Source organism: Aulonocara stuartgranti (genome assembly GCF_965226115.1).
Source record: "Aulonocara stuartgranti genome assembly, chromosome: 7".
NCBI classification, from domain to species: Eukaryota; Metazoa; Chordata; class Actinopteri; order Cichliformes; family Cichlidae; genus Aulonocara; species Aulonocara stuartgranti.
Genome location: NC_138945.1, coordinates 52,334,359 through 52,358,483, shown reverse-complemented (window position 1 = coordinate 52,358,483; position 24,125 = coordinate 52,334,359). Strand labels below are relative to the sequence as shown.

The window sequence follows — 24,125 nt, the reverse complement described above, 5'->3', positions numbered from 1 at the left end:
GATCTGGTGATGCTGTTTTCTGTGAGTCGGGTTAATGCTTTGGTGTACAGTTATTATTCTCGTTAGAGGCTGTCCACTTGCCTATTCTGCTGTTGTGGCAGAGATTAGAGTTGTTTCTCTTTGACCGTTTCTGCACTGAGGGAGGCGGGGAGAGAAAGATAGAGAAGGAGTTTCAAGCTGACAGAACATTTGGCAGCATAAACATGGGACCTGTGTTCTGCGCTATGACCTTGTTTGCTGACGTGTCAGACCTATTTTTCCACTCCAGAAAAAATGCTCGATTGCCACAAGGCAATGGGAGTACTCGTTTTGCTGCTAATCGCTTTGCTCCTCTGGGTCTCTGTGTTGTTGTAAGGATGTTTGTGCATGAGAGTAAAAGCCAGGATTGTTATTAGAGACGCTACTAAATGGGCTCCCCCACTCTCATGAACACTGCTGGTCCAAATATAGATTTACATAACAATAACAGCAAAATCGCACTGTTACAATCACAAAAAGGTTTCTTCCTGTTAAAAGAAAGTTTTTCCTTTCCACTGTGTCACCACATGCTTGCTTTAGAGCAGGGGTGCCCAATCCCGGTCCTCGAGAGCTACTATCCTGCAGCTTTTAGATGCATCCCTACTCCAACACAGCTGAATCAAATGGTTTGATCTCTTCAGCATGCCATCATGTTTGGCAAAGACCTGATAACAAGCCATTCATTTGATTCAGGTGTGTGGGAACAAGGATGCATCTAAAAGCTGCAGGACGGTAGCTCTCGAGGACCGGGATTGGGCACCCCTGCTTTAGAGGGTCATCTGATTGTTGAGGTTTTTCTTTCTAATGCATATGTTTCCTCTTATAATATAAAGTAAGTTGAGGCAACTGTTGTTGTGATTTTGTGCTATATTAATATTAATAATTGAAATTGAAAGTATTGCATTCAATGTTTTGTTTTATAAAGGCTCATTTTGGCTCAGTTTGAATCCTGATACATGAAGTAATTTGTGTCACACTAAAAAGCTAATTACACTGGAGTGAATGTGCATGTTGTTTTCACATTGCAGCTAAATTGAATATTCAGTTAAGTGGTAAATAATAAACAGCTAATATGGTAAAAAGTTATCGAATGTCAACATTACTGGTTTCAGATGTTATATTGCTAAGTCCTGTATCATATTAATTTCAATTAAATAAATGACTCATTTTTGTAGCATTTTGGAGTTATTGTATGAAGGAACAGCAGGTACAGTAACCTCACGGCTGACTTGAACCAAATGTGTAGCCAACTGGCCACTTAACCACAACGTCAGCTGGTTAAAAATCACATTTTAGCCCATTTTCTCCATTTATTGTGTCCCAGATTTTTGTTATTTGGAATATATATAATGAAGAAAGAATTGGAATTTGAATAAGAAGTGTTATAGGTATGTATTTATCTAAGGTTAATTTAAAAAGTTATCAAATCGTATCACTTGATCACCTCTTCACATTATAGTTCAAACCAAGTTTCTGGCCTTGTTATACAACTGTATTTATGTATAATAAAACGTAATCCTATATGACTACTTTATCTTAAAAGGGCTTCTCTTATGAATTCCAAATATACACAGTGTACTGCTGATGTTATTGCTGCTGTTATACAAATAAACGACACTCACTCTATTACAAAGATGCTGTATGAAAATAAGCTACCATGTCATTTCTTTTCATTTATGTCCGTCTAACTTTTCCTTCACATGACACCCAAAGTTTATCACGTGTGCTCGAAAAGTTATTTTCCAGGCATATTTCTTTCTGTCTTCTTGCATTTAGCCACACACGTTGCATTGTATGCATTTTGCTCAGTGAGCATGAAAATTGCTCCATTTAATGAAGCCCTACTATGTTTACTCAAGATTCAACACTTCTTGGAGTACCAAGAACAACTCGCCAAGCCTTCCTGTAAGGAGGTGGTGCAGGAAGAGAACGACAGATATCCCTTTAGATTTCTGATTTGCCCTACGTATTGTTACATTATAATGCTGCAGGGCGTGACTGACTGCATGTCCAGTCCTAAAAAGAGCAGTATTGTGCTTGTGACATACATCAGTCACTTGAATGCCACTGTTGACCTATATATGAAGGCCTGGGTCAAAGGAGAGACAGGCTGGCCAGAGCACAGAGGAGATATCCTGTTTAATGAACCTTAATGTGGCATGCGTCAGACTGTGGCACACAAATATAACCAAGAGGAAGACACAATTTGTGCGCTACTTTGGTGAAAACTGAGCATAAACAGTTGTGTGTCTTGCATTGTTTCTGATTGTATAATCCAGACCAATGCACTGTGCGTTCTCTGGCTTCATTCAAAGCCAGTGAACGCACTTACTAATTAGATTCATGTACATTTTGACAGTAGAAGACAGAAAAACATGGACCAGCTCCTCGAAGGGGGAAGGGGAACGATGCAGAAGATTTAGTGCAACTCTAAGTCCTATTATCTATGCCTTGATGACTCCTCTGGTGCAATAATCAATACAGGCTGACTGGCACCAGGGACCAGGGTCCACTACAGGAAGAGGATATCTTCAAACCATCCATTATGGATGAGAGAAGAAGTGAAGGGATGGAGAAAACAGGAGATGATAGATGTGGATTGGGCTAAAGGAGAGGGAGAAGAATATGGAAAACAGGATGAGGAAGCGGGAAAAAGAGAAAGTAAACAACATGAGGAAGAGCTCATTCAGAGTGGGTGAGTGGATGAGGCATAAGGTGGAGCCACTGAATGTGCCATGGCTTCTGTTTATTTTTTTATTTCTTTGCTGCACTTGCTCCCTCTGTGAGGCTGGTTCATGCTGTTCTTCCAGTGTGACTGTAAAGTTTATGTCCAGCTGTGGGAATGGACGCAGCCCTCACAGGTATCAAAATTAAATTGTCTTCTTCCCTCCCTCCCACAGCATGCCACCACCTTTGCAGCAAACATTTTGTTTGTAACAACTGTTCTTTCTTCCCCCCTCACAGCTGCATCCTCCCCCGTGGTACATGCTCTAGTCTTCCTCCTCTTTCTTCCTTGTTGTGGTAATTTTGTCCTTCTTGCTGTGGCTGCCGTACCTTCTGGCCACACACACCAATATCAGCCCGAAATATCACTGCAAAAACACTCCACAAACAGCCCCTCCTCTCCCGCATCCTCCTCCTTTTCCACTGTGATGTGAGGTCACAGCTGGGGAGCCCTTTGATTTGAAAGCTCAGTGTACATTTGTGTATGCGATGGAGGGGGCTTCTGCGCTGCTGAGTGCCTGTGATAGAAGGGGTCCAGGATGCCATGACAGCGGTTGCTAGCCAGCACTAGCAGTTTATCCTCAGGCAGGAATATATACAGCCGGCTTCACTGCTGCCAACTCAAGCTAACGGGACTGTACCTGCAAGCGTGTTGGGGTCTCTGTGTGCCTCAGAGCTGTGCGCTCTAGAACAGAGGTGGGTGGCAGAGTAGGCTCAGTGTTTGGTTTGTGTGTATACTGTGTGGTGGAGCCAGAGGAGTGCTTAGAGTTAGGAAGTTTTGCTGGCTTTTTTTTTTTTTTTTTTTTGCTTATTGCAACTTATGTTTGTGTGTGTGTGTGAGAGAGGGAGCATGTAGCACTGCTGAGCTCTGCTGGCTCTGGGATTCTGTCCTCTGCAGAGGGAATAGCTCATTATCTGCCTCTCAGAATGAAGCATCCTACCTAACACTGCAGTGCTGCACACTGAAAGGATAAACCTATTGAAGCGTTGTATGTGTGTGTGTGCATGTGTATGTGTGGGACTGTACAGGAGTTTGTAAGTTGGTATAAGGAAAGTGGTTGTGTATCCAGCACCCACAGTGTCTGTGTCCTTTTCTGCACACTGTCTCCTTCTTTTGTATATTTATATTTGTTAGTTCAGCACAGATGATTTTCTGGGGCTTGTCTTATTTACATTTCTTACTTAAGGCATTACTTTTCTTATGCATCTTTGGGCTAATATTACAATAAATATTCATTGCTTTATTTCTTTTTTACTGTGTGTGTATGACTGTTACATCATATTGCATTATATGAAACGTGCTTGATATATTCATATTAAGGCTATATCTTTGATATGCTGGGTCTTGGTATGCCTATTAAATCAACAGCCACCTCAAAATATGTATTGTATATGTATTTTGCCCTTGATATGCATTGTTCTAAACACATTATTGTATTTAAACAAAGTTCTAACTGCTTCATAGCTTGCATGGTCCCGTGGTAAGAGTCCACCATCTAGCTCAATTTCTGCATCTTTGTGTGGCACACCTGCATGTGCATATGGTTTTCTAATCAGTGGGTTAAGGTACTACAGTAGAAATCTTTTCAAGCAGCCAAACATTCAACATTCATCCAATCATTAAAAACATAAGAAACCCATTTCTGTTTTTCTGTTGTTTTTTGATATGCTGTAGTTAAATGAGGGCAGGAATAACATGATTTCATTCACTGGTCTGGATTTAACAATATTTCTGTCAAAATCTGACTTCTGAGGTTGCTTCCTGATTGGTTATCAGGCTGCTGCTGAAAATGATTTAAACTACATAAATACATAATCCTGATGAAGCAAATTTGTAGTATTTTTGGGTGTAGGATTATAGTTCTGTTAGATATGTTAACCTTTAGTGTTAGGAACCCCTTCGCCACACACCTTGAGTGTGTCAACCGTTTGCTGTAACATTTCGTCAGCTGTGCAGAGGTGAAAATGCATCAGGGCGCCGTACTTCAAACTACTCGTTCATCGTGGCTGTTTAGAAAGACACCTTTCATTTCCAGACAGACTTCAAAACTAGTTCTGAGATGCCATAACTCAGCTCATAAAGTCACAGTCTACAGGAAAAAAAAAAGGTATATATCTATGATAATGTATATGTAGATAGATAGATAGATAGTGTCTGTCTCACACAGATCCAGATTTTAAAATATATATATACTACTACTACTACTACTACTACTAATAATAATAATGATAATAATAATAATAATAATAATAATAATAATAATAATTTCATTTTCTATCCAGCAATCGGAGTAATCCAACTCTTTGCCTGACAAACAAACGCAACAAGAGCTGAACATCTTTTCCAAGGAACCTTACTTATCTAAACTCTCGACACTACTCACATTAACATGCATACAAAAGCTCTTTCGGGCAGAGTGGGCCCAAGTAGTCCCTTCTCCTAAGTCAAAACCTGGGCAGTTCATTGTGCTTCTGTTCTCTTTGAATGACTCAAAGAGAACAGAAGCAAAAGTACTAAAAGGTTTTTAAGGAGGAACCATATCTGAGTAATCAGGAGTAATTTACGTTGGCTTCAGTTTAAGCATTTGAGAGACTGTATTGTTGCCGGTTCTTATATCCATAAAGCACGAACAGCAGCAGTGGAACTCTGTTACCATTATCTTAGTTTAATACACCAAATCTCAGTCTGTCTCTCCCATGAACTCCTCCTACACAGTCAGGAGTTGAGCAACCAGACTTGGCAAACTGTTACATCTTAGTCTCATCGAGGGTCTTTTCAGTATCTGATATTATGACATCAACATGTTGCCTAGCAACCGTCTCCCAGAGGGCTAAAATGACCAGTTTTTATTTTAGCATTTATGCTCCCATAAAACCTTATAAAAACACTGTATCAGTGTAATTCAGTTCAGTTTATCAATTCATCACAGTTTAGTTCAATTCTATTTTTCCAGTTCAGTTTTGATATATATTAATGTGCAAGACTTGAATATGCCTTTACTTAAATGCTTTTTATGATGCCATCACATTGCCAGGCAACCAGCTAACAACTGACTAAAAGGACATTTATATAGGACAGCAGGACCTGAGCAATTTCCAAACCTGATTTATGCATTTGTGCAAGGTGCATGCACGGGTAAGTGACAGTCATGTTAAGAGAAAAGTTACGCAATCCTCCTTTACTATATGGGTGCATATTCAACAGAACAAAAGTTTGCATATCACCTTTTAACTGTATACTTAACTAGGGTGGACAGTGTCTGGCTGATGAGTGTAATCGTACACTTATCTTTCAGAGAGTAGATGTTTGATGTTCACATTACATTTTTGCTGTATATCTGCACGCAATCTGTCAAACGAGCTCAGATCAAACAATACTGTAGCATGGACTATTGGACTATTATAGGTTTATTTATGTACGTATTAGGCCAATAAACTCAGTTTCACAGACCTGTTCTTGACAAGTAGTACACAAACGAATACTTCACTTCTTACTGAATAATACAGTGTTGATTAAACACATATTGTGCCTTATTTCGAAGCCCGTTCATCAGCACGCACATGCACAAATATCAAAGCCAAAGAAGGACGAAAGGATGTTTGTGGGAATAAAATCAGTTAAACATTGCTTGCAGCTCAAAGTGGGAATCACATGGATAAACCCAATAAAAAAATGTTCATTGAGCCCTACTTCTCTGTATGAGGTTTCTGCAGTAGTACAAAAATGACACTGTTCACAAGACAAATGAACAGTGTCACCTGTGTCTTTCTTTTTTCTCTCTTCCATGCGTCCATTCTGCTCATTGTGTTGCTGGCATGCATCACCACATCAAACCATCAAACATGTTCATAGAGATGGATAAATCAGGGCAGTGACTTTTATGACAGCTGGATGTCGTCCTCCAGTGCAAAATACTTTAATCTAGTGGATGTTATCAACATATTATTTTAAGATAGTAGAGTTGAGTGATTTATTGATTTGCACAAATATCCAGTGTGCATGATCTGCGACCATAAAGTGCAGATAACTACTAATTGCGGCAGATGATTTTTAATTTCACTGCTGATGATCACACATTAGAATCAGTTTGATTTATTCAAAAGAAATCCACCTTCATGTGCATGAAGTGTGATATTGGATTTTACTGTTTAAGCTTTCCGTACACAAGAAAATCTGTTATTTGTTTTTTCAGGCTTCAGTCATTGTGTGTAAATTGTGTGTGTGGCTCTTTGTGTTTTAAACTGCCACAGCAATCACTCAACAGTATGTTCTGCAATAGTGAAAAACAAATAATAGGTCACAAAAAGGAAGATGATATGAGCAATGCAACATTACCCCCTCCCTAATCTATTCAGGAGGGAGTAACATTGCACTATTAGTTGTCCAATTAGCTGCCAGGTTTTCTGAAAATAATGCACAGCAAACCATCCGATATCTGAGAAATATATCTACCTAAACAAATGTAGACACAAATACCTGTAAATGCGCAAATTTGTCCATTCTGGTCAGAGTAGTGTTGTTAAATGGCATAAACTGAATATACTGCATCTCTAATAGCATGTACAGAAGGTGGGGAATGATCCTCTTTTATTCCCGTCACCGGCGGGGTTCTGCTGAGTCAGAAGTCTTGGGTAAATCGTGCTGAAAGAAAAAGCAGAATCCAGCCAGACACAAGGCTTATGCTTTGCCACTGCATTCTGTGCTCTGCTCCACATGCTCTCCTTCTGAGAGATTTGCATTGGTTTTGATTAGTCAGGGAGCTCATGATTTAAGACCAGATGTAAAGTGCTTGCTAAAAGTAAGAAGGTGTACTTTACACCTCTTTGCACAATTCTCCTGACTTTTTCAGGGACCGTCTGCTTCATCTTAATGGATGTCATTAGACTGGGTTTGGTCTCAAGCATCATCTGGAGCTCTCTTGAACTGCTCCATTTGCTATGATGATTTGAAGGATTAGTGCAGACATTTGTACCATCGATACCTGATTTCATTGGGTACATTCTACTGTAAGTGCATTTCCAACACTAAAATACATTTCTCCTGTTGCTTGCTCTCTTATTTTCCATAATAACCTATGAAAGTTTAATGAACCCCATATTTAAGGTGACTTAGCATATTGAAAGATTCGAGGCCTCTGTGTGATTTTAATGAAATTCAATAAGGTTAATCAGTCCATTACTCAGAGTTTTGTTGTCCCACTGCAAAGCTTTATTTTTTTCCTTTTAGCATTTTCATACAATGCATCTAGTTGCTGTGGTGATACAGACTGAAAGCTTCCTCAGATGAATTTATTATGTGAGCCTCACGAGGCTAAACCTTTCTTAAACCTTCTGGTATCCCCTCGACCAAATCCCTGCTCTGTAACACTTGCTCAGCATCTTCCTGGTTACTGCAACCCAAAGGCAGTGTGTGAGCGTTTGTATAACACTGCTGCCTCCTGTCCCCTAAATAGAATAGATTGCACTTAAAAACCTTATACCCCCCACAGGCTGAGTGAAAAACTCACAGCTGGGAAGAGCTGAATAATATATCATCCTTTTGCAGTTTGCTCATGAGTAGCTCCACTGAAGAGGTTTGCAAAAGGCACATTACTTATTTTAGCTTTTCTTTCTTTCCCCTCCAGGACGCGGTAAAGTGGTCCCTAAACTTTTAAAGTTATTATTTTAGTTACAGGAGAAAAGTGCTGACATTTTTATGTACTAAGGACATAATAAAGCGGTTAGTATTTACAGTAAGAGAAATGTATAGATAGATATAGATATGTTCTGTTTATCCAGCAGTTATACATCCAGCTTTACTTCTCCATTGCAGTTATTTTTCACAAATATAAGACGATTTAAAATGATACACACGTTCCACATTCCTAGTGTATAATCACGATGTCCTTTTTATATCTGTTTCCAAAGTAAACACACATCAGATAACATCAGATAATTATTTTACTTATATTGCATCTGGTTTGTAAAGATCAGTTTGAAAGATAAAGCACAGTGACAGGTTCAATCATTTATTCGTAGTTTTACATTTTGGAGGTCAGATGACTCCCAGTTTACATTTGTGCGATGCTTAATAACTTTACCAACTGGAGGAATTATAAGTAAGAATTAATCTTGTGGCTAGTGTAGGTAAAAGAAAGCTAAGAACACTTAATCCTTTCCCAAGTGATTGCTTTCTTGTGTTTTCTTTTTAACGTGTGGAGATTAGTTCAAAGAATTCAAAGAATAGCCAAATTGTTGTTGCCATTCTGCTACATATATAAATATATATATTAGAAATCTGCTTTGGATTGGGAGAATTACATCAAGTTTACAGCAAACATGCAACAACACACCTTCATGTCTTATCTCCACTGTGCTGGTCCTGCGTCTCTGAGTGAAGCCTGTGTTTTATTGATTTCTTTTCTACCTTTACTTTCTCTCTGACAGTAAAGAGGGGGTGATTATGACAGCGCTGATGATATGTGTGGCTTCCTGCCAGGCTAATGATGGAGCAAAGTCGACGAGTGAATGTTGTATCAATTTGTATTTCTCTGTGTCTGTGTGTGGGTGTTTCAACACGTATCTGTGAGTGGGACCAGAGGGCTTAAGAGATTAAACCACAGCCAGGCCACAGTGAGAAGAGAAGACCCCTCTGTGAAGCGTTCTCACTGCAGGGAGGCTTCTTCTCATTGGCGTCCCATTTGCATGGCTCCCTGTCCTGCTCGGGGAATTGGCCTTTTCTTTTCTTATCGTCCCTCCCTCCTCCTTTGCACCTTGGAGAGAGAGTGCTTCCATCCAGCAGGATTGCTTGTTTCTGAGGCAGACAATAGAGCAAAGTATTTAGGACACTTGGCAGGCATGTTGGAGGGGATGGGGACATGGGCCGCTAAGTAGCTCATCTCGTCACATAGCCACTGGCATGATAGCACTCGGCAGCAAGGTAAGCACTGAGCAAAGTCACACACACACACACACACACACACACACACACACACACACACACACACACACACACACACACACACACAATGCCCTAATTGTTTTTCTGTGTGTCTTTTACAACTCTTACAGAGTGCTGATGGGTTTCCACTAATAGGTAACCCCCTGCTTGTCTTTACTATAATGCAATTAAACGGGGTATTTGTGGCTTATTTAATGATTATATTTAAACATTCCCTTTGTCTGGTTAATCTCTGGTCTAATGTTAGACCCACACATTCTAATAAGAGGATGAATGAGAACTTAAATTAATCTTCTTATTGTTCTATAACCATTTATTGTCTATAGCCAATGAAGAAAAGAAAAATCCTCTGAGACTTCTCTTTGTGCAATTTGAAGGCATTGATTGTTTTTCTTCATATACTTTAGGATACCGCTTCCTTATCAAGTGTAAGTAACACTCTGTGGCCAGGTAATTACAGTTATTTACTACAGTATATTTCCATTAGTAAATGGGGACTGAGACATATAGCTTGTAAAGAATGTCAGCGCTCTCCCATAGAAACAGCTTAGCCAACATCTTTATTGGACAGATGTGGCATGAAGTAATTAAGTGGAGCACTCTTTTCTTGATGGAAAGCACGTCTCCTCTGACCTTTTGCCTTTCTTGACATAATTTATCATACATGATGTGGCACACTTTCCATACTTGGAAAGACACATCTGAAAGCTTTCACCCCGTGCATTACCCTACTGTACCGAGGGACGAATCACACTCTGCCGTGGCTGTTGCATTGAAAGGTCATTGCTCTTCTGGATCACAGTTAATTACATTAACATAAAAATAATCTCCAAAGTTTTTTTGGGTAATGGTGACGTCTAAGTGCCAGGCAGGAGATGTCAATCTTATTCATTCATTCATATTCTGTTATGTTATATGAAGGCGACTAACAAATACGACACCATACTTTTTTTGTAATAGTTTTCACTGTGTCTTCTTTCCCCCTTTCAAAAATAGAAGGTGGTCAGAAAAATCAGGTCACTGTGAGGTTGTGGGTTCATGGTTCCACCGTTCAGGAGCAGCATTAGATGCTGGCTGCTAAGTACGAGTGGTCTGTCAGTGACAGCTGCTTCATCAAAAATAAAAGTTGTTATTGTTCTAATGACTCGAGTCACTTTTCCCTTCCATTTGCATGAATTTACAGACGCTCCTTAATTTACACACAGGAAAAAGGAGCATACAAAGCCATCCCCCTCCCCCACATCGGCACCTCTGATCACCTCACTGTTATGCTAATGCCAGCATACAGACAGAGAGTGAAGGTCATCAAACCTGTTATGAAAGAGGTAAGAGTGTGGCCACAGGAGGCCACCTCTGCTCTTCAAGACTGCTTTGGGTCAACTGATTGGGACATATTCAAGGAAGCAGCCACCTACAATAACATCATAGACATCGAGGAGTACACAGACACGGTGAGCTCATACATCACCAAATGCATTGATGATGTAACACAGGTGAAAAGTATCACAACTCGAGCCAACCGGAAGCCATGGCTAACAGGAGATGTCCACAGGCTGCTGAAGGCCAGAGACAAGGCCTTCAGAGCTGGGGATGAAATAGGCCTGAGAACAGCGAGCGCCAACCTGTCCCGTGGCATCAGGAAAGCGAAACAGGACTACACACACAAGATAACCTCCCACTTCAATGATAGCAAGGATGCAAGAAGCCTATGGCAAGGCATCCAGGCTATTACAGACTACAAGCCTGTAGCGCGTAGCTGTGAGAGCGACACCACTCTGCTCAACAACCTGAACAGCTTCTTTGCACGATTTGAAGCACAGAACAACACACGCCCACAGAAAACACCACCACCTCCACACGACCAGCCTCTGTGCCTGTCTGCTGCCAGCGTGAAGAGGACACTCATCACCATCAACGCCCGGAAAGCAGCGGGTCCAGATAACATCCCTGGTAGTGTGCTGAAAGACTGCGCAGAGGAGCTGAAGAATGTCTTCACAGACATCTTTAACACCTCCCTGAGGCAAGCCACTGTCCCATCATGCTTCAAGACTGCCACCATCATACCTGTGCCAAAGAAACCATCCCCAGCCTGTTTCAATGACTACCGCCCCGTGGCACTGACACCCATTATTATGAAGTGCTTTGAACGACTAGTCATGTCACACATCAAATCCACCCTACCTCCCACCCTGGACCCACACCAGTTCGCATACAGAGCGAAACGATCCACAGAGGATGCAATCTGCTCTGCCCTCCACCCAGCCCTAACTCATCTGGACAAGAAAGACTCATATGTGAGAATGCTGTTCATAGACTTTAGCTCAGCATTCAACACCATAATACCACAACAACTCATCTGTAAACTGGACAGACTGGGCCTCAGCACCTCCCTCTGCAACTGGCTGCTGGATTTCCTCAGCCAGAGGCCTCAAGCGGTGCGTGTGGGCAACAAGGTCTCAAACAGCATCACCCTGAGCACGGGGGCTCCACAAGGCTGTGTGCTCAGTCCTCTGCTCTTCACCCTGTTGACACATGACTGCACACCAACCTACAGCTCCAACCACCTTGTGAAGTTTGCGGACGACACAACGCTGGTGGGGCTCATCACCAAGGGCGATGAGACCCACTACAGGAAAGAGGTTGAGCTCCTGACCACGTGGTGCAGAGACAACAACCTCCTGCTAAATGTCAGTAAGACCAAGGAGATTATTGTCAACTTCCAGAGAGGCCACACCTGTCACCCCCCATTGACCATCGACGGCGCTGCGGTGGAGAGGGTGAGCAGCACCAAGTTCCTGGGGGTGCACATCAGTGAGGACCTCTCTTGGACCACCAGCACAGCATCACTGGCCAAGAAAGCACAACAGCGCCTCTACTTCCTGCGCAAACTCAAGCGGGCAAGTGCTCCACCACCCATCCTGACTACATTCTACAGAGGCACTATTGAAAGTATCCTCTCCAGCTGCATCACTGTGTGGGGCGGTAGCTGCACTGACTATAACAGAAAAGCTCTACAACGCATTGTGAGAACAGCTGAGAGGATAGTTGGTGTACCACTCCCCTCCCTGCAAGACATTTACACCACTCGCCTCACCCGCAAAGCCATCACAATTGTCAACGATGCAACCCACCCCGCGCACTGTCTGTTCAGCCTCCTGCCCTCTGGAAAGAGATACAGAAGTCTCCACTCCCGCACTACCAGGCTCACCAACAGCTTCATCCACCAGGCTGTGAGACTGCTGAACTCTCTTCCCTCCCGACTCCCAGCCAGCAGAATCACCAGATTGGCAGAAGTATAGGAAGACAGATTGGACTCTACTCCCCCTCACCCACGCACACTCTCCAGCAAGGAAACACTCTCTGAACCGGGAACTGAAAACATTCCTGACTTGCATTGCAATTGCACACACCTGCAGCTATATATATATTTTTGGTATTTCTTTTGGCACTGTTTATATTATTTATATTATTATATTACTATTTATTACTTTATTGTTAGGGCTGTTTTTTTTTTGTTGTGCATCTGCACCTTATTGTTGTCAATGTCTACGCATGGGACAGTGTGAAACGTAATTTCAATTCCTTTGTATGGCAAGTACATTTGAAGAAATTGACAAATAAAAGTATTCTATTCTATTCTATTCTATTCTATTCTATTCTATTTGAGGTTAATGCAGTTCATACAGCGGGCCAGTTCCAGTGTTCGTGGGTTCAAGACTGTAGTCATTGATATTCAGGTCAGCTGAGGTTGCTGAGCCTGTGTGGCCAAAGGGGGGTTGGAGGAGGTAGTGGTGTTGGGGGACATTGTGTTGACTGCAGGGGTTAAGATAAATAGTTTACATTAGCATGACAGATTCTGTTGGGCGAGAGAGCGCGGAAGCGAGAGGACAGACAAGAGAGCCAGTCATAACCGTATCATCTGAAGCTGGATTACATTATTCTGAGGCTAAAATAACATTATTCAGAGTGCTCTCTCTCTGTCTGTCTGTCTCTCACACATACACTAAATTGAATGGAAACATGATTTCAAACTTGCAAAAAGAACACCCCTGCGGGCTGTACTGTTGTTCATAATAAGATGATGTTGAATCTGAATGCATCATTTTCTTTATCAGTGAATAATCAGACAAACAGTTAACGCACATTGTTAGCTTAATTGCTAAAACGCAGGAACAAGATAAACATGGTGTCAGCTGCTGAAAAGAAGCTTTTAGACGTCCTTGCTCTTTACACTCCTACACTGCTGAAAGGAAGGAGTCTCTATTCTGGCTGTGGGAGAAATCAAGCTGTTACAATCTGAAAAATAAAGTTATTTTTTCCATCAAGTGCCGAACCATTTCCTGCTTAACAACAGGGGGTCCATGCTTCACAAAACACAGAGATAGCAGCTTTTTTTTTCTTCTTCTGCAGGTGTAGTTGTGTGTGCGCCTTGGGGCTTACTGTTTTATCTGCTGTATAATAGGCTTGGATAGCCCTTGTCTGTGTGCTGTACTTAACTGAATCATTCTGTTAGGCACCTCAGAGACAGGAACATCTTTACCTGTAGCCAAGGTCCTATTTTCCACACAGATACAATATATGAAGTGCGTCTTTCTGTGTCGGGGTTGACGAGACAAATGGGCTGTCTATGGCTTAGTTGAAATCTAAATCAATGATTTCGTCATAAATAATTCATTGGCTAGACTAATGCATCATCGCTGGTCTGTGGTGAAATTGTACCGATTCAGCATAACAAACAAATGGACTACAGCTGGTGTGTGATTTTGCTCAAGATTTTATGATCTTACCAGGGATGAAAAGATTAAATGATGTTCTTGTCTTTCTTGCTTTCTCTTTCTTGTCTGAATTTTGATGGGAAAACATTTATTCATTTATTTAAGTGGGCCACCAGTAAAAGTAAATGTAATTTTGTATGTTTATGTATAAAACCTCTAATCCTAACCCCATGACTTCATTAAACTAAAATAGAAAAACACACATCTCCATGGGCTCTGGATAAATTGAGCTAAAGAGACCAAATAGCAGTGCCCCTTAAAGCAGACAAAGACACAGCTGCCTCTCAGAGATGATGTCAGACCCAATGTCACACTATGTCATCATAATTCCTCTCCTTTAATGACTTTATTCTGTGATGACATTTCTATCTATCTATCTATCTATCTATCTATCTGATATTTTTAAACCCCTAATATAAAGCAGATGTGGGGAAAACAGTTATGAGCATTCTGTCTGAGATTACATGACATGATTAAAAACAAAAGTTGTTGAAATTTTGTTGTTCTTAAATACTAAACATTCAACGTTTGTGCTTGGCATCAAGGTACATTATTGCCTGACATTGCCATTTGCACCAACACTGGCACACACAGTTCAAATGCAGTTCCCAAGCAATTAAAAGGAAATAACTAAAAGGAAAACTGACTTAACTCTCTCTCTTTTTTTATCTTATTTTGAATAAATAAAAAGCTGACTGACAGGAAATTTTATTACCCTCACAGCAAGAAGGCCCTGGGTTTAAATCCACCATTTGGCCTTTTCTGGCTGGAGTTTGCAGGTTCTCCAAGCTGTCTGCGTGAATTTTCATTTTGTGTGGCAGCTGAAGAGAGTTACGTAAATATTGTCATCTTACGTTTGGCAATGAAGCAACTAATCATGTTTTAAATTTCTTACACTGATTTACAGCACATCACGATCATTAGGTAGTGAAATAAAACTATAGTTGTCCTAATTCTATAAGAAACACCCCTAAAGACAGATGATTAAAAAACTTCTGCTGGTGTCTTGGCGCCCAAAACCACAGAATATATTTGGAAGTTCAGGGCATGGACTCCTACATACCTCCTACTACAAACCTGCTTTCTGGGTGCACACGGACGACCAAAAACTGAACAGACAAGCAGCAGTGTCTCACATTGAAGGACATGCACTAATAAATTTAATTATCTTCTATTTAGCTGTTTTTTTTTTAAATTATATCCTCAATCAATCACTTATTTGTCTGTTCGTCTTTACTAGATTTAGGACATGTTTTTTTTTCTTGTGAAATAAGGCATGACTGGGATGCTGCAGGAGATGATGCTGTGTCTAAGCAGTGCTCATTTTCCCCTCTCAAACTGATTAAGACCAATCCAGAGTTAACCTTGTCTTAGCTTCCTCTTGTAGGATTACTGCAAATCTGATGTTAATGACTGATTGTGGTGGTGATTATGATTGTATGTGTAAGGAGTGGTGGGGGGTTGAGGCGGTATTCTGGAGTGGGTGGTGGTGGATGGTATTTGAGCTTGTTTTTGAAGTCTACCAAATGGTTACTTTGTAGAGCACAAAGTAACCATGTCCATTTCTCCTCCCTACTTCACTGTGGCTGCCTGAGTATTAAAAAAAGGAGAAAAAAAGTTACTCAATTATGCAACTCACATCAGGCTAAACACAGAAAAGGAGGGGTTTCACTGACTTCCATTTCAGTAGCACCCTTAGGGAATTGTGGGGTTGTGATAAAAAGAGCAAAAGACAGTATTGGCCATTGGACTGGAGCAAAAAATCCCAGAATCTGCCCTTAAGAAGACTGTAACTTGACAAAATTTGATTTTGGTGGAATGAGGTTGGGAATCCTAAGAGGAGCAAGGAGAGAGAATGTGCTTGAAATTCATAAAGCAAAGCAACACTGGTTGCAGCAGTAACAGTTAGCAGCTCTGGCCACGTCCAAAGTATGATTTATGGGGAAGACGTCCGGGGTCCTGTGATTTACAGTGATGATTGGAGCGCTCATCAAGTGCATTCAGGCTGCTGAAATAAGATAAAAGAGAAGGAGGCCCGAATATTGTTTTTCAGAGTCTGCTGTTTTGCCATGTTGAACCAGTCTTATGTGTTTTTACAGTTTTTTACTCAAGTAACATTTCTTAATGAGGTAGATGAGATTCTTCTTCTTCTTTCACTTTGTACTTGAATGCTATAAGAAGGCTTTTCGTGGTATCCCCTAATCTCTTAAGTGCATCTATTAGGAACATTTATGATTAATGAGTTACAGCTACCTACAGTAGCAGTATAGCTGCAAAGTGGAGAGAGGAGAGGTTGAGTTCTAGTAAACGGCGGGTTTTCGGCCTTTCCCTGACACTAAGAGATGAATGTCTTCAATAGATGAGCAGAGCACCCCAGGTTTTCGTTCCACAACAGCAGTGTTGTTCTAGATTAAAATGAGTGTTTGCGTTGTTTGATTGCCGTTCACAAAAGACCCCCCACAGCACAGAAACTGGTGCTTTTGAAAAGTGTTGCTAGGATACAATCCAGCGTAAAGATGAAATCCCTTCTCTGCGGCTTTCGAGGAGCTGTGCAGCTCGGACATCATGTCCCAGCATACCGTGCACATGGTATGGTTTACAGTGCGTCTGCCTGTTTATGGCGCGGCTCATTTTTGTGTGCGTCCCCGCCATGCGTCGGCGTATTAAAACGTTTAGTCATACAGTAAGTCCAGCTTTGTTTGTGTCATGCAAAGCTGCCATATTACATGCACTCTCTTCTGTCATAATCCGTTTTTCTGTAATAAGACTCCATTTGTCTGGCGAGTGCTGATATCTCAATCCTACTGTCACACCTCTGAGTCTCTGCCAGCTGACACCTCAGGCTGTTCACAAAGAATCAATAGTGTCTGCCTCATGTTCAATTATACTCTAATCAACACTCACCAAACCAGAATGACCTCAGACAGGTCTGCTGGTATTGAGCTGATGCTCAGTGCTGTAACACCAGAAAATTAATATATGAGTGTAGACGAGGCCTCCAGGTTTGGGTTGATTGACAGACAAAACTGTGGAGTAAATTGGAGAATTTTCTCTGTGTTATTACTCTGCCGGCTCTCAAAATGTCAAAAGATGTAAAAAATGTTTTTTTCTTTCCCTGTGGGTTCGTTTTGTGGGCAGTACAATTTGAATTTCTTCTAAACACATGAACCATTTCCAGTGTGACCTGATTCTACACCCTTAAGTAAATAAAGATACTGAATTAACAATTTCACGCCAAATATTTTCCACCTTTATGTGATCTCTCCTCCGCTTCTTATCTCTGTCAAAGCTCTCTTTGTGTTCCCTCACACACACACAAACACACAGCTGTTGCTTTTCATATTGTGTTACTGGGAATGAGGCTGAGAGCTGGTGGCGTGGCGTTAAGATTTTAGGGGTAGTGAGTAAGAGACGAGACGCCTGCTCAGCTTAACCAGCGCTCAGGGTTTCTTCAGGAAATTGTCCAAATGCCAATCATCAGGTGTCAACCTTTCAAGGATCCGACGCCTTTGAGGCTGACGGGAATCAGAGACGTGGTGAAGATGAATTTTCACTGTCATGGTCCACGTAGTGGCGACAAATGGCTGGTTAAACTTGTTATGTGCTGTGACACAAGTTGATCGTGATTCTGTTTCCACGTTAGAGACACTGTAATGCTGTGATAAGAAGACTACACTTTGAATAATAAAAATGAAAAATAATAAACACGCACACACACACACACACTCACACACACACAGACTCAGAGGATAGGGAGAGAGAGAGCATAGAGAGTGATAGAGAGAAAAGGATGAGTCAAACCAGGAGGATCAGGAAACCATGACAGATACTTCTAGAGTATGATGTTTTTATGATTGATTGTGTTTATTATCCCCCTGTTACCTTACCCTGTGTTCTCAGGAGTGAAGAAACAGGTTGGGAGTGATAGTGGAAAAGTAGAGAGGAAAAAAGTGTGGTGTAAAGGAAAAGTATAAGGGAAAAATAGGCAAAAAGAAAGGGATAGAAAGGAGGAAAGAGACAGAGGAATGAAAACCCCAGAAATCCGTTATGAGCATGCACTAGGTGATGGGCAATGGTGAGGAAAGAAACCTCCATCAGTACCAGGCCATCTATCGCAACCGGTTGGGGGTTGAGGGGGAGAGAGGGAAAAGGGTGAAGAAGGGAGGGAGAGGGTTGTGGAGGTAGGTGAGAAAGGCAGAGAGGGTAATGGAGGGAGAGAGGAGGGGTGAAAAAAGGAGATGGGGAATAAGGTGGAGGAAGAGAAGGCAGCTTTTGTTCATGATTATGTGATGAAGCAGCAGAGGTCTTCTTCTGGAAAAACCTGAAGCACTTTTTTCTTCTTTTTCAGAAACTGTTCCTGGAGCTGTCAGGGTTTTTTTTTGCTTTTTTTTTTTTTTTTTTACTTAAACGATTGTTTCTGTGTTCAGCTCCTTGAATTTCTTGAACCTTTTGTCCAGTTCTTCAAATCTGGCTTTGTTTCAGTTCTTTGTATTTCTCCTCCTGAATTTTCTTTGCCTCATGCTTGTGTGTCTTCTTCTGTTATACTGTGCTGTGTTGTAACTCCTGATTTCTCTTCTACATTTCTTGAATCGTTCCTTTACTTTAAGCTAGAGTACTTGGAGCTGTTGTTTTTTTCCCCCCACAATTTCTTGGATCCTACACTGCATCTCTGCATATTTTCCCAGTTCCTCCTTTTCTTCTTTCCTTTTATTTTCCTGGGCTCCATGGTTTTTTTCCTTGACTTCATTATAAAAAAGTCTTTTTGTTCTCCAAGTATTGGAGAATAAGTTGGATCGCCCTCTGCATTTCTTCCTGTTGCTCTTTCTCTTTAAGCATTTTGGGATTCCTTGCCAGCGTGTCATCAAACATTACTTGCAGCGCTTGATGCTTTTTATCCACGTCTTGGAGCTTGCTCTGCATTTCTGTGCGCTGTGCAGTGCTTCGTCAAGTATTATTTGCAAGCTTTCATTATTTTCTCCGTATCTTGAATCTTGAACTGCAGCTCTTTGTGCATTTCTTCAATGTTGTAGAGCTTGTAGTGGAGTTGTCTGTTTTTAATAATCTCCTGTTTCTTGTCTTTAAACACTTTTACATTTCTTTCCAGTGCCTGTTGAAATGAAAAGGCTTTCCAACTGTACAACATTGATTGCCAAGAAGTAGAGCTGGGCGATATGAGATTTTTTCATATCACGATATGTTTTTTTCATTTCAGGCGACAACGATATCTATCACGATATAAGCCAAATAACTATATTTGTAAGATTTAAATGTGCTGTTGCTCACAAGTAAAATGTGAAATAATCAGCAGCTTGTTTTTATTTAAATATTTATTTCCCATAATAAGTTCAACAGGGTAGATGTACTTAAGGAACATGAGACTTTTTCAGATAAATAAAGGCAAATATTGCAAACTACACAAAAGGCAGCCGCTAAAGCGTTTAAGTTTCAAAATAGAACAAACAAAACAGACTACTAAATTGTCAATTCCACTTAGAAACAAAATATTAATTCTAAAAATAAATCTTAGTTTGTTTTACAGAAGAACAGACAAAACTGACTAACTTTTGTCAATATCAAATAAACTGAGAACTAAAAGGAAATTCTCAATCTCTCCTTGTTGTATAGCTGAGCTTTTCAAACAGTTTTAACAGTTACTTTAGTCTGACAAAAGCCGAATGACGAATTAGCGCTTCCAGTCAGAGACTGAGGCTACGTCCACACGTACACGGGTATTTTTGAAAACGGAGATTTTCCTTTTTCGTTTTAAAAAATAATCCCGTCCACACATAAAGGCAGAAATGAAGGAAAACGCTGCTATGAACATGCCAAAGCAGCAGGTGGCGCTAGATTCCTAACCGTGCAGAAATGTTGGCCAATCAGAAGTCTAGAAGCCTCGGTGGGAAAAAGTAAACAAAGTTGGGGCATAGAAGCAGAACCGAGTCGTATGTGTGGAGGGACAGTAACTGTGTGTATATGTAAGCATTTAAACACTGCAGAGAGTAGAATTAACAGTATTGTAGAAATTCATTTCACCGAAACAATAACGTGGCGCACAGTGTGACGCATGCACCAGTTTATTGTATTTCCAGACTTGCTTTCGGCACAATTTACAGTGCACACTACTCTGTTTTTTGTCAGACTTGAAATAGCCGAAATACCTTCCCACTACGGAACTTCTATGGCTCTTCCGTTCGACAATCTCTCCGGCATTGGAACCATCATCTGTTTACTCTTCGGTCACGCTCGGTTGATTTTTCTAGTCGGCACACTCATTTCCTCCATTACCCGCTGGCTGCTTCCCAAACAAACACACATGCGACTTGGCACTTGTGCTGCAGTAACAAGTCACGCGACATGACGCTGCGGCTGTGATTGGTTCGGCTCTGCGCTACTTAATTTAGATTGGCTGACCTTTTTTTATTTTTTATTTTATTTTTTTAAGAAGACAAGAGCGGCGAGGTCTATCGCGATAGCTTAATTTCTCTATCGAGTAAAAGTTATATCGCGATACATATCGTTATCGTTCTATCTCCCAGCTCTACCAAGAAGCTTTGTTATCACACAGAAATTATTGCCCAAACAGAAATGTTCTTATTTTTTGTGCCTAGTTATTCTTTTTCCCCTTTCGTTCTGTGTCATTTATCCTCCCCTATCACTTCCTATGTCATGTTTTAGTGTTTTTTATTCAGATCTTCAGGTGTTTTCTCATATGGATCTGTTTTCTTAGTTTCTTTTTGTTTATTCATTTATGGTTTTAAACTTTTGTCTCTTGCATTTTGAGCCTTTTAGCTCTTATTGTGTTTGAGTTGTAGATACTCTGTGATTTGTGATAGTTTTCCCACTGATTTTTTTATACTGTATGGTTACTTCTGTGTTCATTTGTCATCCTCTCAGTTAGTTCCTTATTTACTTTGGTAGCTGACTCTCTTTTTGGCCTTGTTCTTAGTTATATTTGTTTCCTGTCTCATTATCTTGACCGTCTTTAGCAGATTACGTTTTGTTAGTCATTATTTTGCCATAGTAATCAAGCCAGGGGTTGTTTTTATAATCTATCTGTGAACTTTGTACTGGCTACAAAATTGATGTTTCTAACTGTCAAATTTTCTGCTTTTTTTCCTTTTCTTCTTTATCTCTTTTAGGAAAAACAAGCAGTCCTGCTAATGTTCCATCAACTGAGCTTCTGGCTCTAACCCCACCAGGTGGTCCTCAATTCAACATCATGTTGCACCTCACCCTGCTGCTCCATCTCCTGGTCCTTTCATGCAGCTGTTCGGGTATGAAGCACATTAAACTCAAAGAAAATAGTTAGACAAACAACCTCTGAGGTTAATTTGAATGACAGAAATCATACTTGACACTGGTGATATGCTGCATTTAGCTGAGCAGTTGCTCCCTGACAAGTTTCTTTTCAAACAGTAATGCAACATTCAAAAGGACTTTGCCATTTAGCTTTGCATTTTGAGTACTGCTGCGTAAAAACCTGGTTGTCGGGGATTCTTTTGGCAGTAGCAGTTTGTCAGTAAATAGTGTCTCATGCACACTTTGACAAGCGGTTCCAGCTACAAAGCGTAAAGGATAAAAATCATACAGGTGGCTGGCAGCACGCATAGTAGCACACTTGTCAAAACTGGATTGTCAGTGTGTCCATGAATGAAGAGCAAGAATGACAAAGTGTGAACGAGCTGCTAAATGCCAGCTCCAAAGGACATTATGAAAACTAACGATGCTGGCAGTCATGTGTGCTTCAAGAATTTTTTTTTTATAAAAATGTAATTTTAATCAATCCAGTTAAGATGGATTTTGTTGTAATGCAGCAGAGAAATCTTAACAGGTTTAAGTAGTTACAGCGTAGCATAAATTCAAAGGATGGCAACAAGATGATAAAAAATGATACGTAGGCTATATCTGATAGGCCAAAGCTGGCAGTCGTGTGCCTCTGAGGGCAGCATGTGGCTGTGCAATCTGCTGTGTTGGAAAGAAAGCAAAGTAGACAGAAAACAGCAGGCCTGAAAATGACCTGTCTAAAAAGGAAACAACCTTCTCTTTGTCTCTGTGTCCCTATACCACAGGCAGTTCTCGCTTGTTTGAAATTTGATTTCACATGAGCTAAAAAATCAGAGCATGTGGACTGTGACTCTCTGGGCTCTACACATCTTTCTCAAAATCATTTTACTATGATGATCGTAGCGTATGTGCATGTGTCCTATCTCCTCCTTAACATGTGAGTCAATCTGAATGGAATGTTGCACCAACATTATCACACATGCAGCGCTTATTAACTAGGGGTGCAATGATACACAAAATTCATGGTTCGGTTCGGTTCGATACTTTGGTGTCACGGTTCGATATTTTTTCGATACAAAAAATGTTCATGCCTTTTTAATTTGGCATGAACATGCCAATTTGTCATTTATTAAAATTATAAATATATATTTTAACTCAAAAGTACAGTTTTTAAATTTAATGTTGCTGCAACAACAAGCCCCCGCGCTTGGGGCTGGACGGCATCAACACGTTAACAAGCTAAGTGCGCTAACGCAGTAGTTCCCACCCATGTAATTGAGCATTGCGTGGCACATCCGACATACTGTTTTACTTTTGTCCATGACGCGCTTACCTTCAGGGTCATGCTTCACTTGAAAACCAAGATAGTTCCAAACGCCAGATCTGAATGAGGGTGGGGGAGGTTCAATTTCGGGTAGCGTTGAGGCAGTTGCCATGTTGCAACGAGCTTAGCTTCTGTCTTGCTAGCTTGCGCTGTGCTCAGTGGATCTGCACTCAACAGTGCAGCCTAGGCGGAGTAGTCAAACGCAGAACCACTGAACGCTTAACACAGACAGAATCGTCAGAAGAAAAGTTGATAAAATAAATAAAAAAATTTGTATTGTTCGATACATATGCGTACTGAACCAAAAGCAGTGTATCGAACGGTTCAATATTGACACAAGTATTGTTGCACCCCTATTATTGACGTCTATTTGCTTTAAAAAAAAAACAACTTCACATATGGATATAGGGCTGTTCGATATAACGATATATATCGGATGAAGATATAAAAATGTCTATCGTTTAATTTTACGCTATCGTTTGTTTCGAGGTGTCGCAAAATAAACGTTTACGGCAATATTTTTTTCATTGTTTTGATGGTCACTGTAGTGGCTATATTAATTTCCTAAAGTTCTCTCTTTCTCTTATATTTAATATAACCACACTACGGACGGACAAGCGCCTGTTTTTATGCGTTGTCGTTAGCAACAAAGACGGTAAAACCACTGCGTGTCTGCTTGTTTATTTTCCACAAACCTTTCACAATAAAGCGCAAGATCCTGTTGAGATTTTTCAAAATAAACTGAATCACGTGAAAGAGTATGCAGAGTATCTACGGATGAGAAGCAAAAAATAGCCATCAGGTGCTAAAAAAATAAACCTTAGACTCAAACGTTAGAACAGGCTTTTCCCCGCAGCACGTCGTGTAATAAATACTCACAAAAGAAAACGGCGGCCTTTACAACTTATGTCTAAAAATATATCGTTTCATGCATCAGTTAAAACACTCGACTCCAGGTACACGACGCCCAGCTGGAAACAAGTCGAAGTTGAGCAAGTCGAGCTGCACGAGATTCACAGAATTTACAGAAAATGTTAAAGTTTTGTGATTTATATAGTTA

The 24,125-nt window shown here is 40.7% G+C and overlaps 1 protein-coding gene across 5 annotated transcripts in view; it reads left to right on the top strand.

Moving 5' to 3' along the window:
* cntn1a (contactin 1a) overlaps nucleotides 1-24,125 on the top strand; it is a 63,979-nt gene that overhangs the window by 14,246 nt on the left and 25,608 nt on the right. Inside the window, exons 1-2 of one of the 5 annotated variants that reach the window (XM_082539272.1) lie at nucleotides 9,576-9,661; nucleotides 21,597-21,731. In XM_082539272.1, coding sequence (XP_082395398.1) covers nucleotides 21,677-21,731 — 55 coding nt within the window. In that variant the 5' untranslated portion in view covers nucleotides 9,576-9,661; nucleotides 21,597-21,676. Of the gene's footprint in view, nucleotides 1-9,575; nucleotides 9,662-19,236; nucleotides 20,433-21,596; nucleotides 21,732-24,125 lie in introns of those variants that run through there. The other 4 variants (XM_082539271.1, XM_082539269.1, XM_082539273.1 and 1 more) reach the window with 4 other exon arrangements.